General features: G+C 36.6%; 1 protein-coding gene across 11 annotated transcripts in view; it reads right to left on the minus strand.

Moving 5' to 3' along the window:
- Window positions 1–27,906, minus strand: part of PLCB4 (phospholipase C beta 4) — a 200,946-nt gene that overhangs the window by 48,223 nt on the left and 124,817 nt on the right. For 9 of the 11 annotated variants that reach the window (XM_085218966.1, XM_085218974.1, XM_085218972.1 and 6 more), the window contains 16 exons: window positions 21,813–21,894; window positions 20,600–20,700; window positions 19,916–19,973; window positions 15,643–15,751; window positions 13,721–13,931; window positions 13,037–13,130; window positions 12,346–12,425; window positions 11,792–11,876; window positions 8,974–9,064; window positions 7,959–8,054; window positions 6,409–6,509; window positions 5,553–5,564; window positions 4,696–4,731; window positions 2,008–2,149; window positions 1,316–1,400; window positions 976–1,100 (listed from right to left, as the gene is read on the minus strand). In XM_085218966.1, coding sequence (XP_085075092.1) covers window positions 976–1,100; window positions 1,316–1,400; window positions 2,008–2,149; window positions 4,696–4,731; window positions 5,553–5,564; window positions 6,409–6,509; window positions 7,959–8,054; window positions 8,974–9,064; window positions 11,792–11,876; window positions 12,346–12,425; window positions 13,037–13,130; window positions 13,721–13,931; window positions 15,643–15,751; window positions 19,916–19,973; window positions 20,600–20,700; window positions 21,813–21,894 — 1,508 coding nt within the window. The remainder of the gene's footprint in view (window positions 1–975; window positions 1,101–1,315; window positions 1,401–2,007; window positions 2,150–4,695; window positions 4,732–5,552; window positions 5,565–6,408; window positions 6,510–7,958; window positions 8,055–8,973; window positions 9,065–11,791; window positions 11,877–12,345; window positions 12,426–13,036; window positions 13,131–13,720; window positions 13,932–15,642; window positions 15,752–19,915; window positions 19,974–20,599; window positions 20,701–21,812; window positions 21,895–27,906) is intronic. The other 2 variants (XM_085218973.1, XM_085218970.1) reach the window with 1 other exon arrangement.

Consider the following 27,906-nt stretch of genomic DNA (forward strand, 5'->3'; position numbering starts at 1 on the left):
AAATGTAAAAAATACAAAACAATAGTACTATCGCAGCTAGAGAAGGAAATGGAAAAACTGGTCTGTTCCATATACGCCTGAAGACATTCCTAGATTATTCAAAAAAGGAAACCAAGCGAACAAAAAGATATTCTCACACCTTCACTGAAAAGGAACAATAGATATCCTATTTATGCTGTGAAGAAGTATTTACTTTCCTTGGCATGTTCTCTAAGATAGACCTCAGAGCCCACTCTCTGACACTACGTGGTCTAGAAATCCATTTGGCACACTGTATGGGAACTGCTGAATCACGGCCTGAACCTCTGAATGGTCACCTGAGGCAAACAATGAGTCAGAGATGGGAACACAGGTGAAGGCAATTCACCTGTTCTGCAGGAAGGGGTGGAGGCTGGCTGCACCTCTCCTAGACCCATTTAAGTGCTGACCGCCACTGAGGAAGGATCTCTTCCTGCAGATCGCTCCGTGTGGAGAATATTGCAAGCTTACAACATCAGTAAGCATTTTCCATTTATTATCTTCCTGTTGCAATAATCTTACTTAGCCTAACTTTCCTGGATATTTCTTAATTATAACATCTGTATATTCATTGATTATACACACACAGTCACTGCTTTTAACTGTCTTAATTTTTACATTCCTTCATCATTATTTTGGAGACATGCATCAAACAGTGCAAAAACAGCATCTTGTGAAAACATCAATTCCCCTGCAATTAAAGTTTTTTATTAAATATAATAATTTGAAAAGTTACAGTATTGTATTATTTTTCCATGAAAGGTGGTTTTAATTTTCCTTCAATGCATGGCTTTCTGTTACTTCTTATTTTACGCTTCCATAATTTCTCCCCACCACATTATTTAGCCATATGTCTATTTCCTCAAAAAATGCCAGAAGCAAATCCACAGCATCTGTTTGAGAGTTACTGCTCAAGCCATTCTTTAGGATTGAGGTTCACTGGTCGTTGCTGCCTACCTGGGGTCTGATAGTTCAGTGAGACCATCTGGCAGCCAGCGTTCCAGAAAATTTGAGGCATGTAATTACTGGAATCCACTCGGCCTCCCTTTGGGTATATCCGACTCATTTGTCGTTTATTATAACTGTAACACTTATCAAGGAAAATGAAATAACAACATAGAAATGTATGCCCACATCCTACTATCCTCAGTATTTCTTACATCATTTTACTGTTCCTCATCCTATGAGCTAATTTCTTGTTCCACTGTGAACATGGAATACTGTAAATCTAGAAAAACTCATTTGTTGCTTATTAGTAGCATTAGTAGAGAAATAGTAGGAAAGGCTGAAAGGATACTTCACAAACTCAATGGCATGAGTCTTCAAATACCCTAGTCCAACTGATTCATTGAAAGAAGACATGTTATGATGAATATTACGTTCTAGAAAGAAAAGAAATTTTAAAACACTTTAGTAATAATGCATCAAAATTCAAAACCATGCACTATACCTAAATAGCATAATGTAGGCAGTTCTATTCCATTTCCTCGTTATCTGTCACTCATAGAATCAAATTACACCAAAGAGAAATTAAGTAATAGTTCTGATTTGTCATTTTCTTTCAGTTTCTTGGAAATCGACAAAACTTTAATGTTTTGTTTAGGAGAAAGTTGTTATTCAGAACCTGTGTGATGTTAGATAAAACAAAGTAACATGCTAAATGGTCTACTGTGCAACATGAAAGCATCCTCTAATTACTGACCACTGTGATAATCATGCTCACCATACTTTACAGAAAGATGAACTAAAAAAACAGCTTAGTTGGAAGAGCCTCTAAAATACAATCAATCTCAACAGCTTCATATTCTCCCAGTAAGTTAGTGACTCCAAGTGGATGACCAATGGAATAGCATGCTAACTTCATATTCAGGGAACAAAATGAAAAACACATAGATGACAGTCAACAAAGTCTAAAAACCTTACACCATTTCTAAATTCAGGAATTGTAGATACCCAAATACTTCTATTTCATTCAACCTTTCGTGTTACCTTCTGCTATGTCGAAACCTTGAAATTTTACAGGCTGAGCATAGTTGACCATTGTTGATAAATACGGATGTATGTTGGTTGTGGCACCTACATATTTATAAGATGCCATCCATGCTTGTTCATCTTCAACAGTTACTAAACCCTGAAAACATATTAATAACGATCACTATTTCATGCAAATACTGTTTTGATTTTCAAATGTGATACAAAATTATATATAATCTGCAGAAAGTTGTTTTTTTTTTTAAATGCATATTGAAATAGTAAAAAAGGAAATTTCATGACAGAAGTAAAGAATTATTTGCACCAATCACTCTCATTGTTATAGGACTGAAGATAGAAAGATCCTTAGAGTGAGTAAATACTACGTGATGTTAGTAGGATAATTTTGAGGATATTACAATGGATTGAAAAATGGTGGGTGATAATGATCTTTGTAAAATAAATCCCAGAGAATCGCAATTTCATATAGCGATATAGCGATATGGTGGTGGTGTACACTCTATGCTGAGTAGAACCTTCTAAACATCAAAACACAAGTTGATTAAATTGCTTTACTAATAAAAGCAGATTAGAATATTGGAATTACAGCTTTCATGGGACAGACAAATGCTACCAGACCAACAAGATACAGTATCAAGTTTGTATCACTGTCCACTTACAATGACAAATATGAAAACCCACCACATAAAGACACTCCACATTTTAATAGAACAACAAACGTTTTCTACAGCTATCTCATGGGATAGAAAACCACAAGGTGAAGCACTTCTCACGCGGATTTACCTATCAACTTTTGCAGATCTATCTGCCTACCTGTTGATCCACATTCAACCTTTTCCTTTCCCTAAATCAGTCTGAAATCTTCATTTCACTGAGAAGGAGGAAAAAAACCCCACAAATCTCTGTCAATCTAAGCAACTTCTGAAAGGCTAGCATTCACAGCATTTTTCCCACAAACTTATTTGCTTGTTCTCCTATCAGTGAATCAATTACCAAGAAATGTAGCATTCTGCAGGCTGACAGTGAACTTAAACAAGAAAGTAATAAGCATTTTATCTTCAGAATGCAATCTGCGTTTGCCAAGAAATCCTCATTCATTATTGTATCATCAAATGGTGACTAACAGGAAGCAATAGAAAGTGCTTTCTTGAGACAGTAAGTATATGCAACAGCATTAAAGTGTTAACAAAGATGCAGTTCCTAGTACCTACATTATTGCAACTCATGTAGCCAGGAAACAGGAGACTAGAGGAAAAGTGAATCTACTTTCCAGTGTTATGGACATGCAACTGAACCTTTTATATAGCACTGACTTGTTATGATTGCATGGTATACCAGACTACAAGAACAAGTACAGATACATGTGGTTTTAGTCACATTGTAGACTTACAATGGCCCATGAAATCAAAATGATACCATATCTCAAAGCTACTCACAAGGACTCAATTCAATTGCATTACAGGAATCCAAATACTGAGGATTTACAGACATCTTCCCTAAATATGCCTAATTATACAAGTCTTCATTAGTAGAATACAGACTTTTTGTTACGAGGTCAACACTTGATAATAAAGTTTAGATCAAACTAAGGCCAAATTTCTTCAAAGGAACTAATTGTTTTCAGTGTTGTCATTTTTGGAAGGCCAATATTTAGAAGAATTAACCACCCACCTTGTAATAAAACAGACTCCTTCAATTTGCTCCTGCCAATTCCTGCTAACAATATTTTACTATCTTGATCCAGTGAATGTCAGTTGCAAAGAAGTCAAAGGAGATCATGTAAGCCTTACTGTCAGATGATAGTATCCTACAGTCTACAGCTGTATGATTAAATTAATGGCACACTAGCTGCATGACAATGTTCTAAGACAATCTACTAGTCATTAATTGTATCTTAGTACCTATAGATTCACAATTTTTTAGAGTAAATGAACTATGCTCCTTTTTTCCTTTCTCTTTTTTTTTTTCCTAGTTAAAAGATTCTGAACTTAAAAACTATGGATTAGAGAGGGGTAGAATAGGATCTTTCTTAAAGCCTGCAGAGACAAAAGAAAGCATACAATCTTTTTAGGAAATTAAGGGGAAAAAAAGGGAAGAGTCGGTCTCTCTGGGTTAGTTTTACCTCCCATCCATCAAGAAAAGAATCAGAAGCTACTTAGAAAATAAAACAGTGAAATAAAGTGTGGTTAGGAATAGGAGCGATATTAATGAGAGAAGAGGACAGAGAAGAGTGGAAGGTGGGAGACTCTTACAGAAGGGATTCTTGGGAGAAGATAAATGCAGAAGTCCCAAAGGAAAGCAAAGGGAGAAAAAGCAAGTGGAAAACGAAGTGTAGTCGGGGTTAGGAAAGAGGTTAAAAAAATAAAGAAGAAAGAAAAAAAAAAAGCAGGGATGATGCATCTCAACATCATTCAAAGAACTGCTGTTTCCCAGCACGTGACATTTCAGACCAAGAATAGACACCTCTAGGTAGGCACAAGTCACGCACTCCTGTCTGTCCCCACCTTTTCTGATCACCTAATACAGCAAAAGAAGAGGAAAGGAAGCAGAGTCACTTTCAGAAATGTTCTGTAGAAGTAGTTAAACTGTATAAAATTGCTAAACCAGTAAGAATGCAAGGTAAGTAATAAGGTGGTTTTTATATATTAAGAAATAAAATAAACTACATAACATCCTATGTGTCACCTTTTTATTGTTTTCTTGCTCAGAATCTTCAACAGCCTAAGGGGAAAAAAATATAAATGCATTACCCAAAGAAAATGCAATAGGAAATACTCACAGTAAGGTTAAAAAAAAAAACACTCAAAAAGTTAATTCATTTAGCAAAAAGTAAACCCTGAGTCACACACCAAAGTGGAAAATCTGTCCCATATACTTGCAAAAATTCTAAGTTTATTTCAAATCTGGGTAAACAATCCATAAAATTCAGCAGCTAGGTAGCAGTGGAAATAAAAGAGAGGATGCCATACAGTTAAGCCCCAACTAGTCCTTATCATTATATCTTGGGGCAGGAAGTTTCAAAGACGGAAAGAATGAGACACTCAGTGAATATAAAGAAATCATTTGTATATGCAGGCTGATCAGACTCCGAAAACTTAAGACTGCCATAAACTGTGCTTTAAATGCCCACAGATGGAAAAGGCCTGTCTCAAGATGTTATTTGCAATGGGACAAGTGAGCCTCTCTGTTGTCTGTCTTCAATCGTGAATTATCACTACTGAGAATCTTAGACAGACAAATGTAGACTTGGCACTGAGTGTACATTCCTATAGAGTAAGGAACATGTCACCATTAAGCAAAGAAGAGAAGTTACCAAAGGGTATATACTAAGAATGAGCGAATCATTTGGAATTTAAAAAATTGCTCAGGTACTACAGCAAATAAATTAAAGTACTGTTCAGTGGGAGGAGCCATAAAAATCCTGAAGAAGCAAAGATGCACATTTGAAGAAAAACCCAGAAAGCAGATCTGATGTCTCAGTGATACTGCTAAAGAGGGATGCACTGCTAAGGGCAATCAGTACTATGAAAGATTTTCCATACCTCTACTTCTATCTGGAGTAAGATCCAAAGGTAAGACAGGCAGGCAAAAAAAAAAAAAAAAAAAAAAAAAAAAAAAAAAAAAAAAAGCTTAAATACTTGTGTGGCAGAGGAATATGATCTAATAAGGTACATTAATACTTAATTTTTGTTTTGTTTTGTTTTCCTGTAACAAGAAGCAATAATACCTTCAGTGCCAGAGCAGTTTTGAATTCCAGTGTTCAGTATCTAATTACTGCCAAATAATATTCTGTTACTAAACACTAAACTGCACCAAACCAGGTATCATCAGAATAAAAAGTACTTTTACTCTGTAAGCCATCTGGCTTGCTGGTATAGCCACACCACCATACCACCCCATTGGACGGTGGTCTTCCTATTTTGCCTTTATTACTACAGATGGAAGGAGAAGCTACCCTAAGAGTTAACAATGAAGAATAAGGCAGGGAATCCCTGAAAATAGAGAACAATTTGTAGTCTTGCAAGAAAGTATTACTAAATAAGGAAGCTGATATTCACTTCATACTAGGTTTCTAAAACCAAGATACAAAGTAAAATATCAGAAGCAGAAGGAAGAAACTGCTTGTTGCCCTCAATTAGTATTTTTGGTCAAATTCTTCACTTCTTGTACACAGTTTTCCTACATACTGATTCTGTTTCCTTAATGAGTACTCTACCTAAACATGCGGTATTTTGATTCACAAATTTTTTTCTTCTCATGAAGCTAAATATTAGGAATCTGGTGAAGATCTTGCGTTGGACTTTTCTGACAACATGTACTGTGATGTTTCCACAAAACAGAATGTGTTTTACATCCATGGAAAGCTTCCAGAGAAATGTAAGTAAGAAGTAATCCCACCTTTTTGACACTGATGGCAACAGCTTCTTTTTGACTGTAATCATCTACAGTAAGGTCACTCCCAAATTTATATTCTGGATGAGCTTCTTCTTCCTGGTCAGCTGCACAAAAAAAAAAAAAAAGAAGAATCAGTGCAAAAAACACAGCAAATGCTGCTTTCATGTGAAACATGAAACAAACAACAGTTGAATATGTAATTTTGGTTATGGCAGATTTCCATATAAAAAATCCAAGGTATTTGATTTCTAAAAATGTAGTAGTTATTACAGCTGATCTGAGATTCTTATGTCTTTGACACAATTAGTAAGGGAGATTTTATTTAGTGTATTTTTGAATGACTCAATTGATCAACAGATCAAACAGTATAAAAAAAAAAAAAAGAACAACAAAAAAATCACCAATAATGTAGGCTTTGGAAATAATAAGAAATGAAGGCAGGGTTCTCTAGATAAGTATAATAAGTATATAAAAGGTTATTTGCATCCAGACCCCTCATGTACATAGTCAGTCTCTACTCATGTGCTCCTGCTATTGAGGATCCTTCCCATTTGCTTTTAGGGTAATCTTCTGTAAGAATCTGGTGTTCTCAAAGCAGCTAAAAAAGTCTCTTAAAAGCACATAATCAGTAACCACACCATGTAGTTGGACTTAAATAATAATTCTATAAGTGCTTATTCAAACACCTTGGTAGTCTAGAACACAATACTATTGGAAAGAAGTATTTCAGCGGAAATCAGCCTGCCAAGCAACAAAATCTCTTCCATACTCCTACATCATCTGAAGACATGAAGAGACCTTTAAAAAAAAAACACCATACTTCAGTCTTTTTAGAACTTCAGCAACAGATACCATATTTGAATCACTGTGACCTCTACTGACAGCAGTGGCTTTGTGATAGGAAAGTATCATGAGATAGGCTAAAGCTGGGACATTCAGTGTCTGATAGTCATAGGCCAGAACACTGGTACAGTCACATACAGGCAGTGCCTGAGCTACCTCTTTTGAACACGGACAGAGGTGAGGTGAGGTGAGTCATATCCTAGAAATGTCTTTTTTCTCTGTTGACCATAAACACATTCCACATCACAGGCTCAAATCTTGATGCTAACACTGAAGATATCTGAATTTTGGCAAGAAAAATCCTATTCTTGATTTCATCCTTATCAGTTAAAATGCAATAATCTAACACACTGACATAAGCTTAAAATAGAGACAGAACCTGTTTTTAAAGCAAAGGCCACAGATTCCCAACTCCCCTCCTCATCCCCAGCACATATACACACAGTGAAAATTGACTTGGTTGCTGCTACAGTATGACTTCTGATCAATAAGAGGAACTTAAAAATCATCATGAAGTACTAACTGAGGTCATGTTTCTACCACAACCTGCCACAGCTGTGGTACCTATCTGGGATGAGATGGCAAGGCCAGAAGTTTATATAAATCGTTATGCATTGAGCTCACAGTTATTGCCACTGCCACAACCATGATTGTGTGGCCATGTTTTACAATAGGCAATGTCCGAGAGTCCTTTTCTAGGAAATCCTCACCACTTTCTATTTCTTCTTCATTATCATCCTCTAAGATATTCACAGGAGCAGCAGTTTCACCAGCCTCCATCATCTTTTTTAGAGCATCGAGCTGTTCTGTTCATAAGAAAATTAAAAAAAAATTAGTCATGTTATCAACAGTTTGTAGCACAATGAAATACATCAGAACAATAATAAATGATTCTCTGATCTTGAGAGGTACCTTTATGTAATGAGATTTTTAAGATCAATTTTTCAGTTAGCAATAAAACATTACGGAATATAAGCATCATTAGATTGTTAGATTTGGAAAGTGGTCAGTAAGAGCTGTATTCAAAGCTCACTGAAGTTACAGAAAATATTTTCACAGATTTTAAAAGCCTTTGAAGCAAGTGTATCACTTTCTTACAGAATAAGCAGAGAGCTGCCTCTTTGGTGGTTGATCTATATAAATGGAGGCAATGCACTTGAATTTTCAGCTGTGTTTCAGGAAGACAGAATGTGCATTTCAGCTAGACAGAATGAACACAATAATGTATCACTGAAGTTAGAGGAAGGTCTCCATGCTTATCTTTTACTGGGGAAGAACCAGGGTTTGTCACTTTAACCATACTAGAAACTAATATAGTAACATTATTATTAATGAAAGAAGATAAACATCAGAACTGGTAATAATAACTAGAAGATCATTTTCTAATTCCATTTCATTTTTTGCTTATCCTGGGAAAGCACAGCAGTGTAAACGTACTAGTGCAGGCAGAATTTACAAGATATTCTATCTCTGTTATATTTCAGCTTGAACAGCAATCTGATAAAGTCCAGAGTTACATTTCTAGGTCTATCTATGATCATGCTACACACAGACAGCAAGGTCTAGAATCCAGCAAGACATAGGAAACACAAGGGCAAACAAAATGTCACTTACATACAATTAATTTTTAACAGCAGTGTACAAGCAATTTGACAACCTTAGTAACAAAGTCAATTCAAATCAACCTGGACTTTGTTTAATTTAATATTTAACAAGATTACTTACTTTTTTCTACTTCAGGTTTCAACCTTTTATTCTTTATGAGAATCTTTCTTTTGAGGTCATTAGGAGAAGGTAAGGCTTTACCTGGATCAAGCTGTAAAACAATTCATAGAAAAGACTTTAATTTCACCTCTTTATAACCCCATTTGAATTTTGAATTTAGGACAACCATTTTAAGGGACAGTGAAAAAGCAGTGCCACCTCAGGCACAACCATGGGAATCAGTCTGCAATTACACAGCTTCCTCTGTTACTTCCCTATCCCAAGGGAAAGCTATGCACATCTTCAGCAGCCCTACTCTCCTATCCTCTCCTGCCTAGCAATAGGCATGGATGTAACTTGCAACACGTAATCTGAGGACTTCCTAGTTTCACTCTCTCCCCATGGCTCATTTGCAATTCAAGTTATAGTGTAATCTTTGTAATTTGATCTCCAAATATCTCACTTTATATCATCCCTTTGAGGTGTAATAATTCAAGTGAGGCTGTCCACAAATACATACAGAGTAAAAAAGGGCTGGCACCAGTGAATGAAAAAATCTGGTCAGTCCTTCCCCAAATGGCAAGCACTATTTTTGCCAGTAGGACTACAGGGTCACATCTTCAGTATTTGTAAAAGTTAAATGGCAAGTCTGACTTACATAGGAAGTACTAGTTAAGGTTTTAGTCCAATCAGAGCAAGAAGAATACACATAATATAGAAAAAAGTAAAAAAAATAAAAATAAAAATAAAAAATCCTGTGATTTAAGTCCTGTCACATCACTGCAGCAAAGAAACAGAAATTTGGATATAAGTAAGACACTTTCCACCTTAGACACATGTATGAGAACTGCTGAATCACGGCCTGAACCTCTGATTGATCACCTGAGGCGAGCGATGAGTCAGCCATGGGAGCACAGGTAAAGGCCATTCACCTGTGCTGCAGAAGGAGAAGCCTGGCTGAACCTCTCCTAGACCCATTTAAGAGCTGACCACCAGTGGGGAAGGATCTCTTCTGGAGTTTCATAGTGAGCCCAGGATACAGATAAGCATTCTATCTATTCTCTTTTGGTATAATAACTGCTTAGCCAAACTCTCTGGTATATTTCATAATTATAACATCTGTACATTCATTGATTATACAACACATAAAAGATATTACATGGGAAGTCACTGCAGAAGACTATGGCTCCCAGTAAGCTGTAAATGATAAGGATCAGAAAGTATTGCCAAGACTAGTAAAAATTATTTGAAGAAATATTCTGATCCTTAAATCCAACCCTGAGCTACAAAGAACAAAAAAACAAACACAACTTGAAACTCAATAAAAGAGGTAGAGGTGACAAATAACAATGAAGTAAAAAACCTAGCCTATCCCAATCTGAAAAGAATGGGTGTAAACCTCCTTTATAGGAGGGTAACAATACCCATAACTACCAAGCTACCTCAGTCGAGAGAGTTTTGGCATGTCAAAGACAAATCAAAACTGTTTCTGAGAGTGCTTGGGTTGTAATTCCACTAGATGTCAGTATCACAGAGCTCATTTATCCCCATCCCCATGCACAGGGCATACCTGGATGCCCATTTGGATGATACTCGCTTTTACTTAAAAACAAATTTGCTGCAGCCACTGCCATTTCTCTCTTGATTCTTTCCACCTCAGTCTGTATAAGTATCAGAAAACAAGCACTCACAAACAATTCAAGCAGCCATCTCTGTAACATTTGCTTTGTGAGCAGCTGAGGACTCAGTTCACCCACAATGAGAAATAAACACAAAATGCAGAAGGCTCAGTAGTGCTAAGGAACACAGACAGCAGAGACTAAATACTGGACTCTGTGGCAGTAGCATGGCAGCCTCTGGCCTGTTTTAGATTTGCCTGAAAGCTGCTGGAAGCTGTCATTTGTGAGGAATGTGCCAAGTTGCCATATATATATTAGCAGACAACAGGACAAGTTTAGTCCTTTTGGGGACACCTTTCATAGCAATAACCTGATATTTATCAAGCTGGTGAGTTGCTGTTCCTGCAATGTGCAAGGAAAGCCAAGAAAAAACATTTAGATGATCATACAAGAAGGACCCTGGAAAGGCTTCACAAAGACAGGAGCTGGCTGACAGATCAAGCAGAATCCTCTTTGCCCTGGTCTCCCACACCACTGAAGAGCACTTGCAGGTTTTGGGTGACTTTTGGCAAGCAGCAAGCATGTTGCTTAGGAGAGTAGGAAAGGACTGGAGGAGTGGATAACAAGTTATTAAAGTCTCCAACATTCTGTTTGTGGAGGAGTGACTGTTATTATCTCCTGCCGCAGAGGGGAGTGAAGTGCGTGCAGATTACAGTGCACTCAATAGTCCAAATGAGACTGCAGGGAACTCTCTGTGCTTAACTTAATTCTTAATGCACTAGTGGGGGCTACCCCACTAGACTGTCAGGCCTGATCTAGAGCATGAAGCGTGCGAAGTGCAGCTGAAAAAAAAGTTTTCCTCAACTGAGAACGTGCAATTTAGAATTAACTGTTTTTCAACAATGACTAACAAATTTCAGAGTTATGTATGACCTGGAAATACAATGTAAGTGATGTATTTTATATAGGAGCTGGCATTACATCACACATCAAGGGAATGGCTTTCCCCAAGCTGCTTGCCAGAGCCTTGTACAGAAGAGACTGAATAAATCAGATGTTTGTAGTAAACAGCGTATAAACTCAAATATACTAGTCATATTTGAAAGCACAGGACTGGCAGTCATCAGCAATTCCACTATAGGTGGTATGATACAATTTTTTTCATCTCTTTCAAATATTGCTAATTTTAAAAATAGACACATTGTCACAAGATAACTTACTGGATGTGTTTCTAGAGGCTGCTTCAACAGGAGATCTCCAAAAAGATCCTCACAGTATTTTGACATCTTATACTGCTGATATTTGCTGGAAAATATTACAATGGTTCATTTTTTACATATTAAAAAATCTAAATCACTATTATACAGCAAAACAGAAAAACACAAATGAAAGTAGTCATCCCAAATTATATACAACCCAATTTTTCTCAATTGAGACACATTACTTTACTGTAATTAAAGTGTCAATAAAAGTGTATTATCTGACAGACAAAAATATAATAATACCAAGAAAGTAGATTAACTGAATTCCACATGGCTAATGGAACATACAAATATCTTTCACAGCTTGAGCACAGATAAAAATATTGCCATTACTAAGCTAGCTAAAGATTGACTACTGCATTAAAGAATAGTCTATTCCAGCTGACAGCCAGTATATTTGCATAGCCCTATACAGTTTACAAGTTCATTCAAATCTTACTACTTTTGAGTTGTATTATCTTTCTCAACCACTGTACTATTAAAAAATAAAAATAAAAAGAGACACTATATACCTGCAATGATTTTCAAATGAAAGAATGACAGGATACTCTGATGTAACAAAAGCTGTTTCCTTAATGGCTTGAATTACATCCTTCAAAATGCAATAATAGGATTCAAAATTAGAATAAATCAAATTATAATCAACGAAAGACTTTTTTGCCTTCCTCCCCATCCTGAGAAACACAGAGCTGAGTTTCAAATGTGCCTACTGAAATCAGAACTAGAAAAATCTGTACATTCCCTCTTTTCTTCCCTTCCTCCCCCTCACCCTCCACCCAAATCTGCACTCAGCACCCAGAAGTGCTTGCAGTTTCACCTGCAACCCATCAATGCAACCTTTGATGTCTGCCACCTTGTCCTGACAGGAAGAACTTCCACTCCCAGAACAGGTTCTGCATCTTCAGGCTGTTTCTACAGCCAAAGAACTTCTCAGACAATAGAGAAGATATTTTCTCTGCTGAGCAAGGAGCCTCAAGATGTAATAATATGGGGCAAAAAAAGTTAGCAGCAGTAACCCAGGGATATAGAAAGCAAGTCAGAAATTAGCCTTAAGATCTGGGGAGAAGAAACAATGCCTATATAATTTGTCAGTCTGTCACAAGGGAGCAATTGCAAATGCTCAGAAGGGGAGGGTACCCTGCATGGATTCTTGTCCAGGTGGCCTACTGGGGTTTATTCCAGGTGGAGAGATTAGGTATTTACCTTGAAAAGAATATCTGTACACATTGCTTTTCCATGTGTTATTATTGGTTCTTGGTCTTCACCTTTTCCGTCCCAACAGTCCAGCTCAACACACCTAAAAGCACAAGAAAAATATCACCTTTCTTAGTGTTTCAGTACAGGTGAGCTACTCAAGAAACATTCTGAGCAGTGAGTTCTGAGTAAATTACTCTGCAGTTTGAGTCACTGTACAATCCCTTTTAAGCTGCACATGTGTAATTTCTGATTGCTTTTATAACACTGGGAGTACTACCTTAAATATAGTATGCATAGGGTAACATTTGAATGATAATTATTTTTTAGTATTGTAGCACTTGCCTAATTTATTCTCTTACTCAGTTAACTGTGACACACATCAGTATGTCAAGAAATCAAGCAGGAAATCATAAGCTGATTCTTGTTTACTCATAAAGTTCTTAATTACAAAGTAAGAAGGCTTCAAAAATCCATTTTTTGTTTTGATATGAAACTTATCTTTCTCACAACCTGTCTCCTGATTTTTATGTTCCGCTGTCTTCCAATGTTTTTTGTGAAGTCTTAATAAAGTCTCATATACCACAGTATTACATTTTCACATTCACTTCTACAATGTATCATCACCAAAATGCATGGTGTATGTTCAGAATATTATTCACAAATAACAAAGACATATCTACTGCTTCCAACCTGCATCCAGCCAAAAGCACTTGTCTGTACATCTCCACCGAAGACTTGCCACCAAACTGCCTGCCTGTTAAATACGTGTTGTGAGAGGAACTGATAAAATAGTGAGCCAAAGGATGGTCCATTTCTTGATATAATTCCAAACGGTCTAGGAAAACTGGGGCATTTTCATCTGACATCAAGTATCTGCAAAATCCATCACTTGATATGAGACCTAGAAGGAAGAAGAAAACACAGTGAATTACTGCTAGAAATTATAGTGAGAAGGATACTAACTACTTTTCAGAACGTGAACCCTAGCACAAAAGGTATGTCTACACAGGTTTCTGCAAGCAAATAGCTTTCCCTTTCCAGTGACCAGCAACACTCTCCCTAGTGCAAAATCTGCTACTACGTCTCCAGAAAATAAAATAGATGTGTAAGAAAATAGCACATCTGGCATTTACCATTGTAGACCTAAGTCATCAATAGGACGTGAATAAGGCAAATGACTTCTCCTCAGAACACTCCTAGCAATTTTGGGCTCTGGGATTTTGTGAGCCAGAAATTGAGAGCTTACATTTAAGTATTCTATGGTACTTTTCCCTTCTAATGTTTAGTCCTGCACTGAATGTGCTACACTGCTGTTGATAAGCTTTCAGCAAAACAAGTGGAGATGTACCCTGACAACAACTGCACGTATTCATTTGCAAAATGTTAGTAAACTCCAGGATACTTTCACGTTTGCTGTTTGAAATACAGCTTTATTCTTTTACAGTGAAAAGCAAACCATTTTCTACAACGAACATGGGACAGACAGTGATTCAGAGAACAAAATTCATAACATCCTTCCATTATTTCTCTGTTGTTATATGATTCATAAAATATAAAAATAAATAAAGGGATAAATTGCAATGATAAACTTAATAATAATCAGTACTACAATATCTGTTTTTACAGCAGCCAAGACACAGAGAAATCAGAAATTATCTGAGGTAGGGAAGAAGGGATTACTCACAGAGAGTCACTGCAAAGAGTTATCTGGCTCTAATTTGAAGACTGCAATCCCTAAGGTCACGTATGAGTACTCAGCAATTGTTAAGGCACATTTCACAGCAGTTCTAGGTTTAAGACAGCTTTTCTCTTATGCAGAGAACTTTAGTATACTAGTAAACCTGCTTTTTTAATTCTGTTTCTAGTACTCTCAAAAAAATCCTCTACTGGAGCTTAAATTTTCTGTCCTTTGTGTCAGCCAGAGTTGAACTCTCCTGGAATGTCTTATTCAAATCCTCTCAGCTGATTCTGATTTTTGGAAGAAAGGAAAAAGGGAGAAAATTGAATTTAATGTTTAGGAATTTTTTTTGTTGATCACCGACAACCTGAAAGCTGAAGCAGAAAATGGTTCTCAAACTTTAGCAGACAAAAAACTTAAACTCTTCACAACTTAAAGAAGCTCAGCATCCTATAATCAATAGACTGATCTTTGCATTTTTGCCATGCACTGACCAAGTGGAAGAATTTCCTTTTCCAGTGTTCCTGAGCAGTCTCTGGTTACTAAACCACACAGCATTAACTTGTCCCTTCTGTTACCAAAATGTAACTGAAGATGAGTCAGTTTCTTTTTGCTACAGAGCATGAACATTGGTTGAGTCAGTTGCTTCTTGCTACAGAGTAGTGAATGAATGTTGTTTCTTAAACTAGGTGATCCGGAGCACAAGCAACCAAACAAAAGGTGTTAAGTTTAATTATTTTGCTCAACAGCAAAGTTGTATTTATGAAAAAAAGAAAGGAAAATACACTGTGAGATATAAAGCCACTGCTGAGATAAATTCTTGCATTCTTTAGATGCTAAGGAACATCTCGATTTAAAATGAAATCATCTCTTTGTCCTGATGACTGCACTGGGATAAAAGAAGAGCAAACGTTGAATTTCCTCCCACATTTACCTTTACTCTTCAAGTCTTCATCTGGCTCATACGTCTCAATTATCTGCATGGCTCTTTTTGTGTCATAAAAGGGAAATAAAATTTCATTGAGCCGAGGATCTCGTTGATGCTAAGGTTAGAAAACAGTGGAATTCAGCAAAACAATACAGTGCATGCCTGTCATTCAAGAGCATTTCATTACTGCAGATGAGAAAGAAAGAAGTGGACGTTTAAAAAAAAAAAAAAAAAAGCCCTATCACTTTCATCCTACCCACCAGTAACTTCAGCTTTAGACAGAACACAAACCTCAGCTTTTGTAAGAAACCTATACAGTCTGACCACACAGTGGATTTCTTTCAAAATACTTTTAACTGTACAACTGGTCTTACTGCTACTTGTTCATTAAAATAATGACTGCACATGGTATATGTCTCAATGAAATGTTGAAAATAAATAGCTAAACTTGTCTTAATAAATTCTCTCTCTTCTTCCCTGTCCTTTTCGTATGTCATGTAAACTGACAGGCTTTACTGATGGCACAGTAAACATCTCCGCAAAAATTCCTGTCTTCAGCAATATCTGTGGCTGAAGTATAAAGAATTTTAAGTCCGAATTAAGTGATATGCAACTATTGTTGATTATCTGTGAATTGCAGAAACATTGTCATATTAAATACTCAAAAAAGAAGAAATACGAACAGTTTAAAAGATCTTTAAAGTATTTTCGTTTCACAGAAATTTACGGTATTAGGATTTCTTAATATATTTAGTATTAATATGTTCTTGATGTAATTTTGCAGTGATTTCTAATACCCTACTAATCCGCCGAGTTTTTCAATTTTTGCTTAATACTGTGCTATGTAACATTTGTTTTCCTCCATGCTGGATTAGAGCTGCACACTGTGTGCCTGATTCTTCATTAAAATAAAATTTAAAATATAAAGAACTGAATGGAGTAGTGGCAAATAAGCAGATGCAATAAAACAAAGAAATAAACATGACTGTGGAAACATTTTTTTTTACCCCAGTAGATGCACAGTTTTCAAGCTGCAGTTTAAGCAGAATTCAGAACTGTAACTGGCCACCCCCATACTGGTGATAAACATTTTGGAGTGGACAGGCTTGGAACAGCAGTATCAGCATTTGCTGTAATTCCTCATGTGTAAATTTTTTGGCATTTTTTTCAGGAAAAAAAAAAGCGATTTCCAATCAAAAAGAAGCACTTTACCTCTTTTCTTACATTCAATACATTGATGAATGTGCTTTACTGATTCCAAGAAATTACAACCAATGCCAATTTAATCATGCAGATAAGGAGGGATCTTTCAAATAATGCTACTGACAGTATGTAGCATCTAAATTATAGCATTTTCATTCACTACAGATTGGCTGTCTGGATATCTAAGTAAAACTCAGATGAAATATGAAATGAGAGCAGCTGGATGCAGGACATAACTTGCTAAGCAACACACAACAGCAATACATTGGCATGCAACAGCACAATCTACTAAGAAACCTTTTATCATTAGTGACAATTCTCTACTTCAAAAAATGTTAAGAAATAGTAGGGAAGATTCTTATTCAAGAAAAGTTCTCTTTCTATTCTCCTTCTATAATTAATCATAAGCAAACAGAATAAAATAAATGGAAGGCAAGAAGGTTCCTCTTGAGAAGGAGTCTCCAGAATTATCAAAAGAAGCTAGGAGCAAAATATTCTTGTTGCAATGATCACTGGTCATTATGTATTTTTTTTCTACTTATTAAAAGGATGTTTTTATGTTTACTTAGTTTAAAAAAGAAAGCAAATTTTACAACTGATAAAGTGTTATTTTAAAAAAAGCTAGAATGTTTACTGGTGCCTCCTATGAAATCTTCTGCACTACTGAGTTTGTTGGCAAGAAAAGCTGTAACATAAAAGCTGATCAAAACTAAAAGCATGATGTTTCATTTAAAAAGTCAACATGCCCCAAGACTGGTTGTGTATGTCCAGCAAAGCTGCTTTTGCTTGTTCTGGTTACAATATGAAACAGGACACCTTTTACACTAGACATTCTTAACCATATGAAAATGAACATTCTAAAAATATGCAGAGAAAAGACTCCTGCATAGTTCTGGAAAGAGAAAAGATTATTTATCCTTTCCAACCTGGCCTCCAGTCTCCTATTTGAGAGGATAGAAACTGAGATGCAAAGCAGCTCTTATGCCAAAATCAATTTTACATATTTGTTGAATTTCTTCTGTGCAGTGGGCTAAGAATGACATCCTTTTGTGGAAATGAAAAAAAAAAGACAGAGCAAGCAAGTGAACGGAAAAGAGGAAGAGCAAATGAGAAGGAGAGAGGTGGGAAGAGAGGGAGAAAGTGGGAAAGAGGAGAGGCAGTGAGAAAGAAAGGGAAAAAAAAGGATCTCCTCGTACCTCCTTCCCAAGAGAAAAGATGAATCCTGGTCAGACTACTGAATTTCCATTTTGACAGTTAATTGGCCTATAATTTATTGCTGCAAATGAATGGCAGGAGCAAATCTCAATAGTAGTGATCTCTGTTGCTTTTCTACTACGTTTTCAAACTTTAAAAAACACCTATGCAAAGTACTCAGTGCCTGACAATAATTAGATTTATTAAAACTTCTCAGGAATTTTAACACCAATATATAATTAAATAAGCTGTCAGCCAGCAGCACTTAAAAGTCAAACAGAGAAAACGGTTCTTCTGGAAAAACTCCAGGAAAGATGTTCACTCTCCACTTACAGCCAGTAACATATTCTTGTGCTCCCTTAAAGAGCCCTAATGCTTACAGCTTCTGTGGCCTGTGCAGGAGGTAACTCAATCCAAATTAATTTAGGTTAAAGATTCTCATGAATAATAACTCTGCCAAACAAATCCTTCCCCTATATTATCACAATAAACTTTTTGTATTTTCCAGCCTTAAACATCATTACTAACTGCAATCCTGGCCTGTTGTGAAGGGGACAGAAAAGATCGCTTCAGGTGTGAGATCCAGGTTTTTTAGTGTCTTCTAATTCATGACTTAAATTTTAAACTCCAAATACATTCAGAGACCAGAATATCTACAACACAGAGCCAAAGGCATTGGTTTCAAATGGTCAGAAGCAAGTGCCTCTATAAAACCATTTGACTATTTTTTCCTGAACTCTAGTAACCAACTAAAGGGCAACATTGCCATTAGTTATGAAATGCTAATCTCACAATCTTAATGTTCTGGCTTTTTTTTCTGAGTATATTTTACATGTAATTTGGTTGGAATCAGGCATGCGCTCCCAGCTGAATAAAAAAACCTATATTCTGAAGTTGATATATGGAGAAATTATTGCTTGAGTTTTCATACAGAAATATCAGAAATATATTTCTGATATATATATATACATATATATATATATATATACACATAGATTGATAAATAAATAGTAAAATAATTTTAGATTGAGATTTTTTGTGAGGCTCCAAAAAGATCATTCAGAGAAGTAAAGCAGCTATCCATGTTCCAGATAACAAGAATCTACTGGTACCAACACAGGTAGAATGCATTTATTTTCTATGCGTATGTTCTTGTCAAATCTACAATAGTGGATTTAGTTTTGCAATTCTGAACGAGTCAGTCTTAAATAACTTACTGTGCTTTAGAAATAGGAAAAACAAAGCAAAAAGAAACAAAAAAAACCCCAACCCCCACACTGTTTATTGAACTACTTCGCAAACACAATATTTTTAAGAAATAATACTCTTGCCATCAACTGTAATCTGGAAATACAGAAATAAAAATATTGTCTTTTATGCTACACATTTACTATTTAAAAAATAATATAGAAGCCCTTAAAATACCCTCTCAGCTCTTAGATTTGTAAGAGATGGATATTCTACTGTATTGAATCAAACCAAAGTTTGTAAAAGCCTACTTTATTTTTTCTATTATTCAGAGAAATTAGCAGACATATTTATCCTTGGCCTTAAGATAAAAATAATCTCTTGTATTAAAATACTGGAATGCATTTATAATAAAAATGCATTGAATCTAACATTATAAAACTTATAAAACATACATAATACAACATAACACAACAGCAAGTAATCAGCAGATGCAACCTGCAAAGCCAACATGTAGAAAGCACAAGAACATGTAAGGTTGGAGCTGATTTTTGCACCTGGATGTTACCACAATGGAAAGATCAGCAGAACAAAAGCATAGCAAATAATGGCATGATACATGCAATGAAAAGACTGGAAGAAGCAAGCCACTGCAGACAGACTTGTATGGTAGTTAATGTATGAAAAAGCTTACTTCATTTAGAAAGCTCACTAATTGGTCTACCGTTAAATAATCAGTTTTGTCTCCATTGCTGAAAAGAAATTTATTAGAGAATGTAAGTTTTCATATATGATGCTACAGTAGGTATGATTTGCATGCTGACATTGTCAATACTTTTAAAACCTTCAACTTTTCTACCTGAAGTAGCTGTATAATCTCAAAACAAACAGTCACAGAAAACAAACTGTCTATGCTCAGCACAGTGTATCTCCCAAAATTACTATAACTTAACAGATGTTACTTCAGGAAACAGCAAGTAAGCCCTCCAGCTGAGAATAAATTGAAGGAAGAAGCTTTTGAAACTTCACATTTCTTACTTACTTTAGTTAGTTAACATACTATATTAATCACCTAAAGGAGCAAGTTAAAATTACGGTAGTTAATAAAGCCAATGCAGGGTGGGGATATGGGGATGGGAGGAACACAAGTTCCAGGCACTTTCTGTAACTTATGTGAAAGTCGCTCTAAATACAGAGTGAACTTTTACATTAACAATCTGAGAGACAAGGAAGGGGAAAGACTGAAGTTTGTCTTAAAATACTGCTGATGCTACTAAGATTAAAGGTTAGATAATAACTGTGTTCTGTTATGATTAGATATGGACTAAAATTACTGTAAAATCAGTTTAAAGCAAGATTATATTCAATTTGAACTTACATCTTCTTAAAGAGGTCCTCTATGTCAGTTCTGGGACATATCTTTTGGGTGAGCTCATAAAATTTCTCGTAAGTAAATGCTGCAGGCTCAATTTCATCATTCTGCAATAAAAGGCAAAGTGCATTTACTCAGCAAAAGACAATATGCTCTTTCTCGTAGAGCGTATCTTACATCTGAAAAAGCAACCAAGTACTGTTTTAGCTCCTTACCCATTATGCACTTTATTTAGTTTATTTTATCTTTTCTGCAAACAGTTTTAAATTCGTCTTTATCAGAGATCTGTTTGACATTCTTATATTCTGATCTCATAGTCACATTAATTCTACATAAATAAAGACATGGAACCCAGTACTTATTTTTCTAAAGAGCTTAAAAAAAACCTGGAAATTCCACAATAGTGTTTTAACTACAAGATACTTATACTGAAGCCAAGGCATTTCAAGAAAAAGTTTCAGATTTGGTACAGTGGCTCTAAATAGCAAAGCAGCTCTTATAAAAGAGTGTTTGAAATTTCCATAGAAGGGAATGCTCAGCTTACACATTCAGTATCATGCCCTTTCTTGACTGAACAAGACGAGCACTGCAGCAGTGAGGAAGTTCATCCCTAGTGTCAGGCACTGTGTCCACTGGGAATCCACATTTTTCTACACTCCTCTCTCCAGCTAGAGACAGTGAGAGCTGCTAAGCTTGCAATGCTGCCTCTCACCAGCCTTGGCAGGTGCAAAGCCAAGGACAATGGGCTGGAGTCTCCAAAATGAAAGAAGAGACCTTTGGCAGGAGTCAGGGTGAAAAAATTAGTCATAACTACAGTCACTTGTCACTTCTCTGGGGCTGCTGGCAGGACAGTGCTGGGCAGCACTTCAGTGTAAGGGAGCAAAAGGAGAAAAGAACATGAGGAACTCAACAAACGAAACTGAGAGGGCAGCACGCAACAATATTCTGCATTCAAGTACTTTGTATAAATGCCGGGGGAGGAGGAGTGGACCAGTTATTACAAAAAAGAAGAGAAGCCTTATTTGAGAATTTCAAGGACTGCTGCATCATGAAGCACATTAAATACATCTTGTTTTTAGTAAGCAACCTGAAGTGATGAATAAAATACTTGTGAACAACAGGCATGTTTTTACACTAAATGGCTTTGATCACTGATATGAATTTGAATGATTCATCAGTTTATTCATATACAAAGAAGTTATTCAAAACTGCTAAATACCTTTCCACTGGGAAGACCTAATTCCTTGAGTGCTTGAAAGATCACTTTTTCTGTTTTACCTGATGCAAAGGTTCTGGTAATGCTAAAACAAAAAAGATTGGGAAAAAAAAGTTAGTCACTTTTTAAACAATCAGTTCTCTGTCTCTTGCTTTTTACTGCCCATGTTTTCCTCTGACTTCAGCTGATGAATGTTTGCATCTTCCAAGAAACAGAGAGGCTGAAAAAGTGGCTTAAGCTTCAAGGAGTAGCACTATTCTGCCTGCCATCCATTAGAAAATCCACTAAAATGATGAACCACAAAAAGAACAGCAATACAGAGCTTTGCAAAGCATTATTTTGAATCTTTTCAACTCCGTGCACAGATAAATGTGTTTAAGAAGTAGCAGTTTCTTCAAGCGAGAAGACTGATGCCTCTGAGCATAACAGGTTGCTGTGACTTCCTTTCCAAGCATTAACCTATGCTTCCCATACAACTTGTGATGCGGGCCTGAACCATTCCCAATGGCAGACGCCTTCCTCTTTCCTTAACCAGCTGCAGTGTTCATTTCACTCTTTGAAAGCTCCGTCATTTCACTGGCATTATGAAAGTCTCAGTTTTAGGAATACTATGCAATTAAACAGATTTCCACCAAACTGGTTAACATTCAATTCCATAAATCAGGAATGATTTCATCATGCATGAGACTGACAAAGTGGTTTCATTTGCAAGAAAACAAACCCAATTAAAGTCTAACTATTTGATAAGATTAAAACATTTGGTCTCTTTCTGTTCCCATTTGAGACAAATTTGAATAATCTCTATCTCTGCAAAAAAATAGATCTACACTTCCTCCTCCTTACAATGGTCTAAGTCTAAGCTTCCCAAATTCCCAATTTTGATACCTCAGTCTAAAGGGGAAAACTGAGGTCTGTAACTGGGATCTAATTCTAATGCTATGATAATGTGTACAGTGAGAAAGACCCTACAGTTGCCTAATGAGAATGAATATGATGCCCTTTATCATCAAGACATTCATTTATGGAGGCTTCTTATTAGTCTCACGCAAAGTAAATAACTTCACAAGGAAAGAGATGTGAAACAGCTGCTGTTATTTTTTGTCACTGTAATTCAGTTATTCTATTCGTCAAAATGCTCTGAGGCTCCTGTGTCAATATTTTCATACTAATACTCTTTAATATCTTCATTGATGACCTGGACAAGGGGACTGAGTGTACCCTCTATAAGTCTGCAGATGATACCAAGTTGGGACTAAGTGTAGATCTTCCTGGGGGAATGAAGACCCTTCAGAGGAATCTGGATAGGCTGGATCACTAGGCTAAGGCCAATGGGATGAAGCTTAGCAAAACCAAATGCTGAGTCCTGCTCTTTGGTCACAACCCCATGCAACACTACGGGCTTGGGGCAGAGTGGCTGGAAGACTGTGTGAAAGAAATGGACCTGAGGGTGTTGGTTGATGCTCAGCTGAAGATGAACTAGCAGTGTGTCCAGGTAGCCAAGAAGGTCAATGACATCCTGGCTTGTATAAGAAAAAGAGTTTTTTACTTTGTTCTTACAACAGTTAGATTTCTATGTTCCTGTTTAGGCACATAAATCACAGAATTATAGGATTTGAAAGGGACCTCATCATCTATTCCCACCCAACTCCTAAAGCAGGTTCCAAGCAAAGGATAAAGAGAGTGAGTAGGATAAATAATAGGATAAATAAATATTTGACTTTCAAAGCTGGTAAGTACTAAGATGTTTTCACTAAATTACAGACTGAGTTTAACTTTAGGCACTTATTTCTTAAGCAAACAAATAAACAAATAAACAAACTCAGGCAGCTATTTTTCTACTGATTTGAAGACACAGAATAATGTCAGTTCTACATTTTATGATCTGTCTCTGGCCTGGTAAAAATTCTATGCTTGTTCTTGTGAATTGGGTCCAATAATAAAAATTATATAATACTGTTATAAGTAACTAATCAGAAAACGAGACACAAGATTCCCTAGCTATAAAAAACTTATTTTTTGTTTCAAACTCTTTTTTATTTCAAAGATGACAGCAAACGTAATTTGCAATGAGAGCAGCAGTCTAGAAACAAGTGCATGAATCAAATAAGACTTTCAAAGTATAATATGACACTTTCATTTTGCTAAGGATATTGTAAATAAATCTACTTTTTCTTCTACCTGTGGAGACTTCATCCTAACAGATTTATATTCATCTTGTTGCATATCTTGGAAAAAAAATTGAGTCATTTCTGATTCAAGCAAATTATTGGTTGACAGATACCTACAAATGTTAACTCCTCACATTCCACTGGGTCTGAATACATAATTGTTTTTATTTTTGGCAACATGTTAATGTTTCCTCATTTTTTAAAATACTTCCCAAGTCTAGCACTGAGGGGTATAAATCTGTCTTGCATTTGATGGATTCAATGACTTTATTACTTTGAACATTTACCACTTTCAAATAGTTACAAATATCAAGCCAACGCAAAGACAGTTTAGAAGTATCATTTTTTCTGGCTTCACTGAATTTATCAAGCTCAAAGAGGGCAGATTTAGGTTATATATAAGGAAAAAACATTTTACAGTGAGGGTGGTGAACCACTGGAACAGGCTGCCTAGAGATGGGGTTAATGCCCTGTCCCTGGAGACTTCAAAGACAAGGCTGGAGTATGCCTTGGGCAACCTGATCTAGCTGTGGTGTCCCTGTACATCCCAGGGGAGTTGGACTAGATGGCCTTCTGAAGTCCATTCCAGTTGTAAGAATTCTATGATTCTATGATCAGTTTGGGTAGCACTGGAAGTACCACTGCATACACTGTACAAAAAAATTATCTTAAACTATCACTTCCAAAAAACACCTAACTGTAGAAACAGACACTTCTTTCAGATGCACTGGAATAATTGACACAAAACATGTACTAAAACATATAATTTCAAATCAACTTAATTAAACAAGTGTAAAACTGATTTAATCATCACTTATCATAGCTTAGTATATTTTTTATTGTTTTATAAATCTTCATAGTTAGAACCTGAATTAGCTCAAACTCTTTTCAACACAGTCACAAAATGGATGAGCACAGATTGAGTTAATTTCTAAACATGCTTTATCTCAACAAGTGCAAATCGCACTTATAGAAAATTTGTTTTATGCCAACAGAAAGTTGCTTATTTTTCATGCTAACAAACAACACTCATCATTTCAGTCATAATTTGCAGTAGTCTTGGAGTCAGAAAATACAAAATATCTAGTGCTCCCCTGAAGGTTTCTGCACTTATGTTATTAGTAATATTATTAGTAATGCCCCAGAGTAGGTTAAAATCCAAAAGTAGCTAAGAATAATTTTAATGACTTCACAATCCCAGCCATGATAACAAGGATTCAGGAATATTTATATCATTCACCTTCTCAAGGCTTGTCCTTCTCTGTGTCTACGCTTTAGCTGTAACAATCTGTATTAAACCAATGAAGAAATGCAAAGAGCTCTGATGATATTTTTTTTTTTCCAGGATTTTACTTCATTTCCTTGTAAAAGTGAACTAAATGTGATCTTGTGATACACATTTCTATGGCTCAACAGACCATCTGGTTCTTCTTGTTCTGAGAAAATAGTCTTTGTATGATTTTCCCTAGAGCTACAGCCACTGCCACAAGTGTGCCCAAGCAACAGGAGGAGGTGGATATTTGACAGAATGGGGCTAACTAGAAGATATTGAATTGAAAAACAGGTAGGTATATGGGAGGGACTGATCACAGCAATCTTGAGGTCTGTTGAATAGGAAGTACGAGCGGTTTAAATCAGTGGAAAGTGTTATCAGGGAAAGTCTTGGATAAACTGTATGAAACTCACTTCATGGTGCACAGCAGAAGCATTCTGTCCACATTTCCCAAATCTTTTGGTTTACCTTCCCTCAGCTGATTTCTTCATCCAAATTATCTTCTCCTTTGTGGAGAAAGACGTAGGGTCCCAGTGGACAACACGCTGGCTGTGAGCCAGCAGTGAGTCCTGGTAGCCAAGAAGGCCAATGGGATCCTGGGATGTATTAAAAGGATCATGGCCAACAGGTCAAGGGAGGTGATCCTCCCTCTCTACCCTGCTCTGGTCAGGCCTCACCTGGAGTAATGTATCCAGTTCTGGTCTCCCTGGTACAAAAAAGACAGGGATCTCCTGGAAAGAAACTAGAGGAGAGACACAAAGATGATAAAGAGCCTGGAGCATCTCCCCTACAAGGAAAGGCTGGGTGACCACGGTCTGTTCAGCCTTGAGAAATGAAGACTGAGAGAGGATCTTATTAATAATCACAAATATCTTAAGTGTAGGAGACAAAGGGACATGGTCAATCTCCTTTCACTGGTCTGTAGGGACAGGATAAGGGGAAATGGCCATAAACTGGAGCATAAAAAGTTGCGGTCCAATATGCTGAAGAACAACTTCACAGTGAGGGTGACGGAGCACTGGAAGAGACTGCCCAGGGGGGAGTCTGCTTTGGCAGGGGGGTCAGACTTGATCTCTGGAGATCCTTTCCAACTCCTACAATTCTGCGATTCTGTGATTCCTTTATGCACCTGGCTTCTTCTATTCCATCTTTTCTCTCTCCACACTCCTCCTCTGTGCTAAATGTTTGTGGGAGGAGAAGGCAGGGTTGCCTACAGCTGAGCCACCTAGGTACTTGTGTTCATAGTAAGTAGGTGGATCAGGACACTTCTATGATCATAGTGTCCTCAACTGATGCTCTCCTGTAGAAGGGAGGATAGAGCTCTGATTCACCCATTTTTCCAAGCTGAGTCTAAAGAGCAGTCTAATTTTCCTCCTACGTTCTCACTCCTCCGCTACTCCTTTCCTCCTGTCTCTGACATCTCTCCTATTCCTGTGAAAGTGTGACATTGCACTTACAGGATGAACTCAAATAGGTTGCTACATTTTACCCACAATAACATAATGAACCCTTTGAAGTGTCCAGATGTAAAAGTTCTGTTTCCTTCTGCACCCTGTGGAAGAGTAAGTTCTTCAGAAATTCATACTGCAAACCACTTCTGCAAGGAGTTAAGCTGCTAGAGACCAATTTGTGTCAACCTGGCACTCTTGGAACTTAAAACACTTTTAAGAAAAATTATTCAACTTTAAAAGACCATTTAAGTACTCCAAAATCCAAACTATAAATCTAGCAGGAAAATTTAATACATTAGATCCAGTGGACTGGATTCTCTTTAGCAGTATGTGGCTTTGTATGCAAAAGCAAGTTGGTTTGCAAACCTACAAACTTATGTCTCCCTAAATGCAAGGTAAAATATTTCAAGGTAAAAGTTTCACATAAACTAGCACACAATTAATCAATTCTGGAAAATAAAGCTCTGTGTTCAGACATAAAGCTGAAATCTTGAAAATGAATTTGCTCTCCTAGTACTTTTCCCTTACTCTTACCCTTCAGACGATACTCCTCTTGGGACCTCTGCCAGGAGGTACCTCATGGCAGTTCAGCTGAAGTATGAAGAATAAACTGGAAGCTGGCAATATGTGAAAGCTCAAAAATGAATTCACTGAAGCAGCCTTAATACTGTTGAAGTGTCACTTGAATCATGAAACTAAGAAACCTGGAGGACAGCATGGCAGACACTTTGTCTTTCTGCACATTATGTAGACACATAGTCCAATTGTTCTCCCTTGACTAAAAAAATTATATACAGAGTCCTTAGTGTTCCTTTCTATGGGTTCCTCCTTAGGAAAAAATAGCATGTCTCAAAAGTAGGATTTTCACATTTTGGATGAGGAGGAAAGAAGCTCAAAGTATCTGCAAGAACATCTACAGCAGGGCAGGGAGAATTATCAGCCTAGCCAGAGAGGACTGAAAATCAGTAACACTAAATAGTTAACAGCTGTACAAAAGAAAAAAAAACACCTCTTTTCTACCTTTTCTGTCACTGACAACAATCAACCTATTGATTCTTTTACCATGTGGAGAAAACCAAATATTATCCTGGAATTTCCTATAAAAGCAGAAGTAATTTTGACAGAGCTATACCTGTCTCTTTTACAAAGAACTACATTTTACAAGGTACATCTTTGACCTCCAATTAATTGGCCTGCAAGTTTAT

This window comes from Meleagris gallopavo, chromosome 2, assembly GCF_905368555.1.
Source record: "Meleagris gallopavo chromosome 2, MGAL_WU_HG_1.1, whole genome shotgun sequence".
In the NCBI taxonomy this organism is placed as follows: Eukaryota; Metazoa; Chordata; class Aves; order Galliformes; family Phasianidae; genus Meleagris; species Meleagris gallopavo.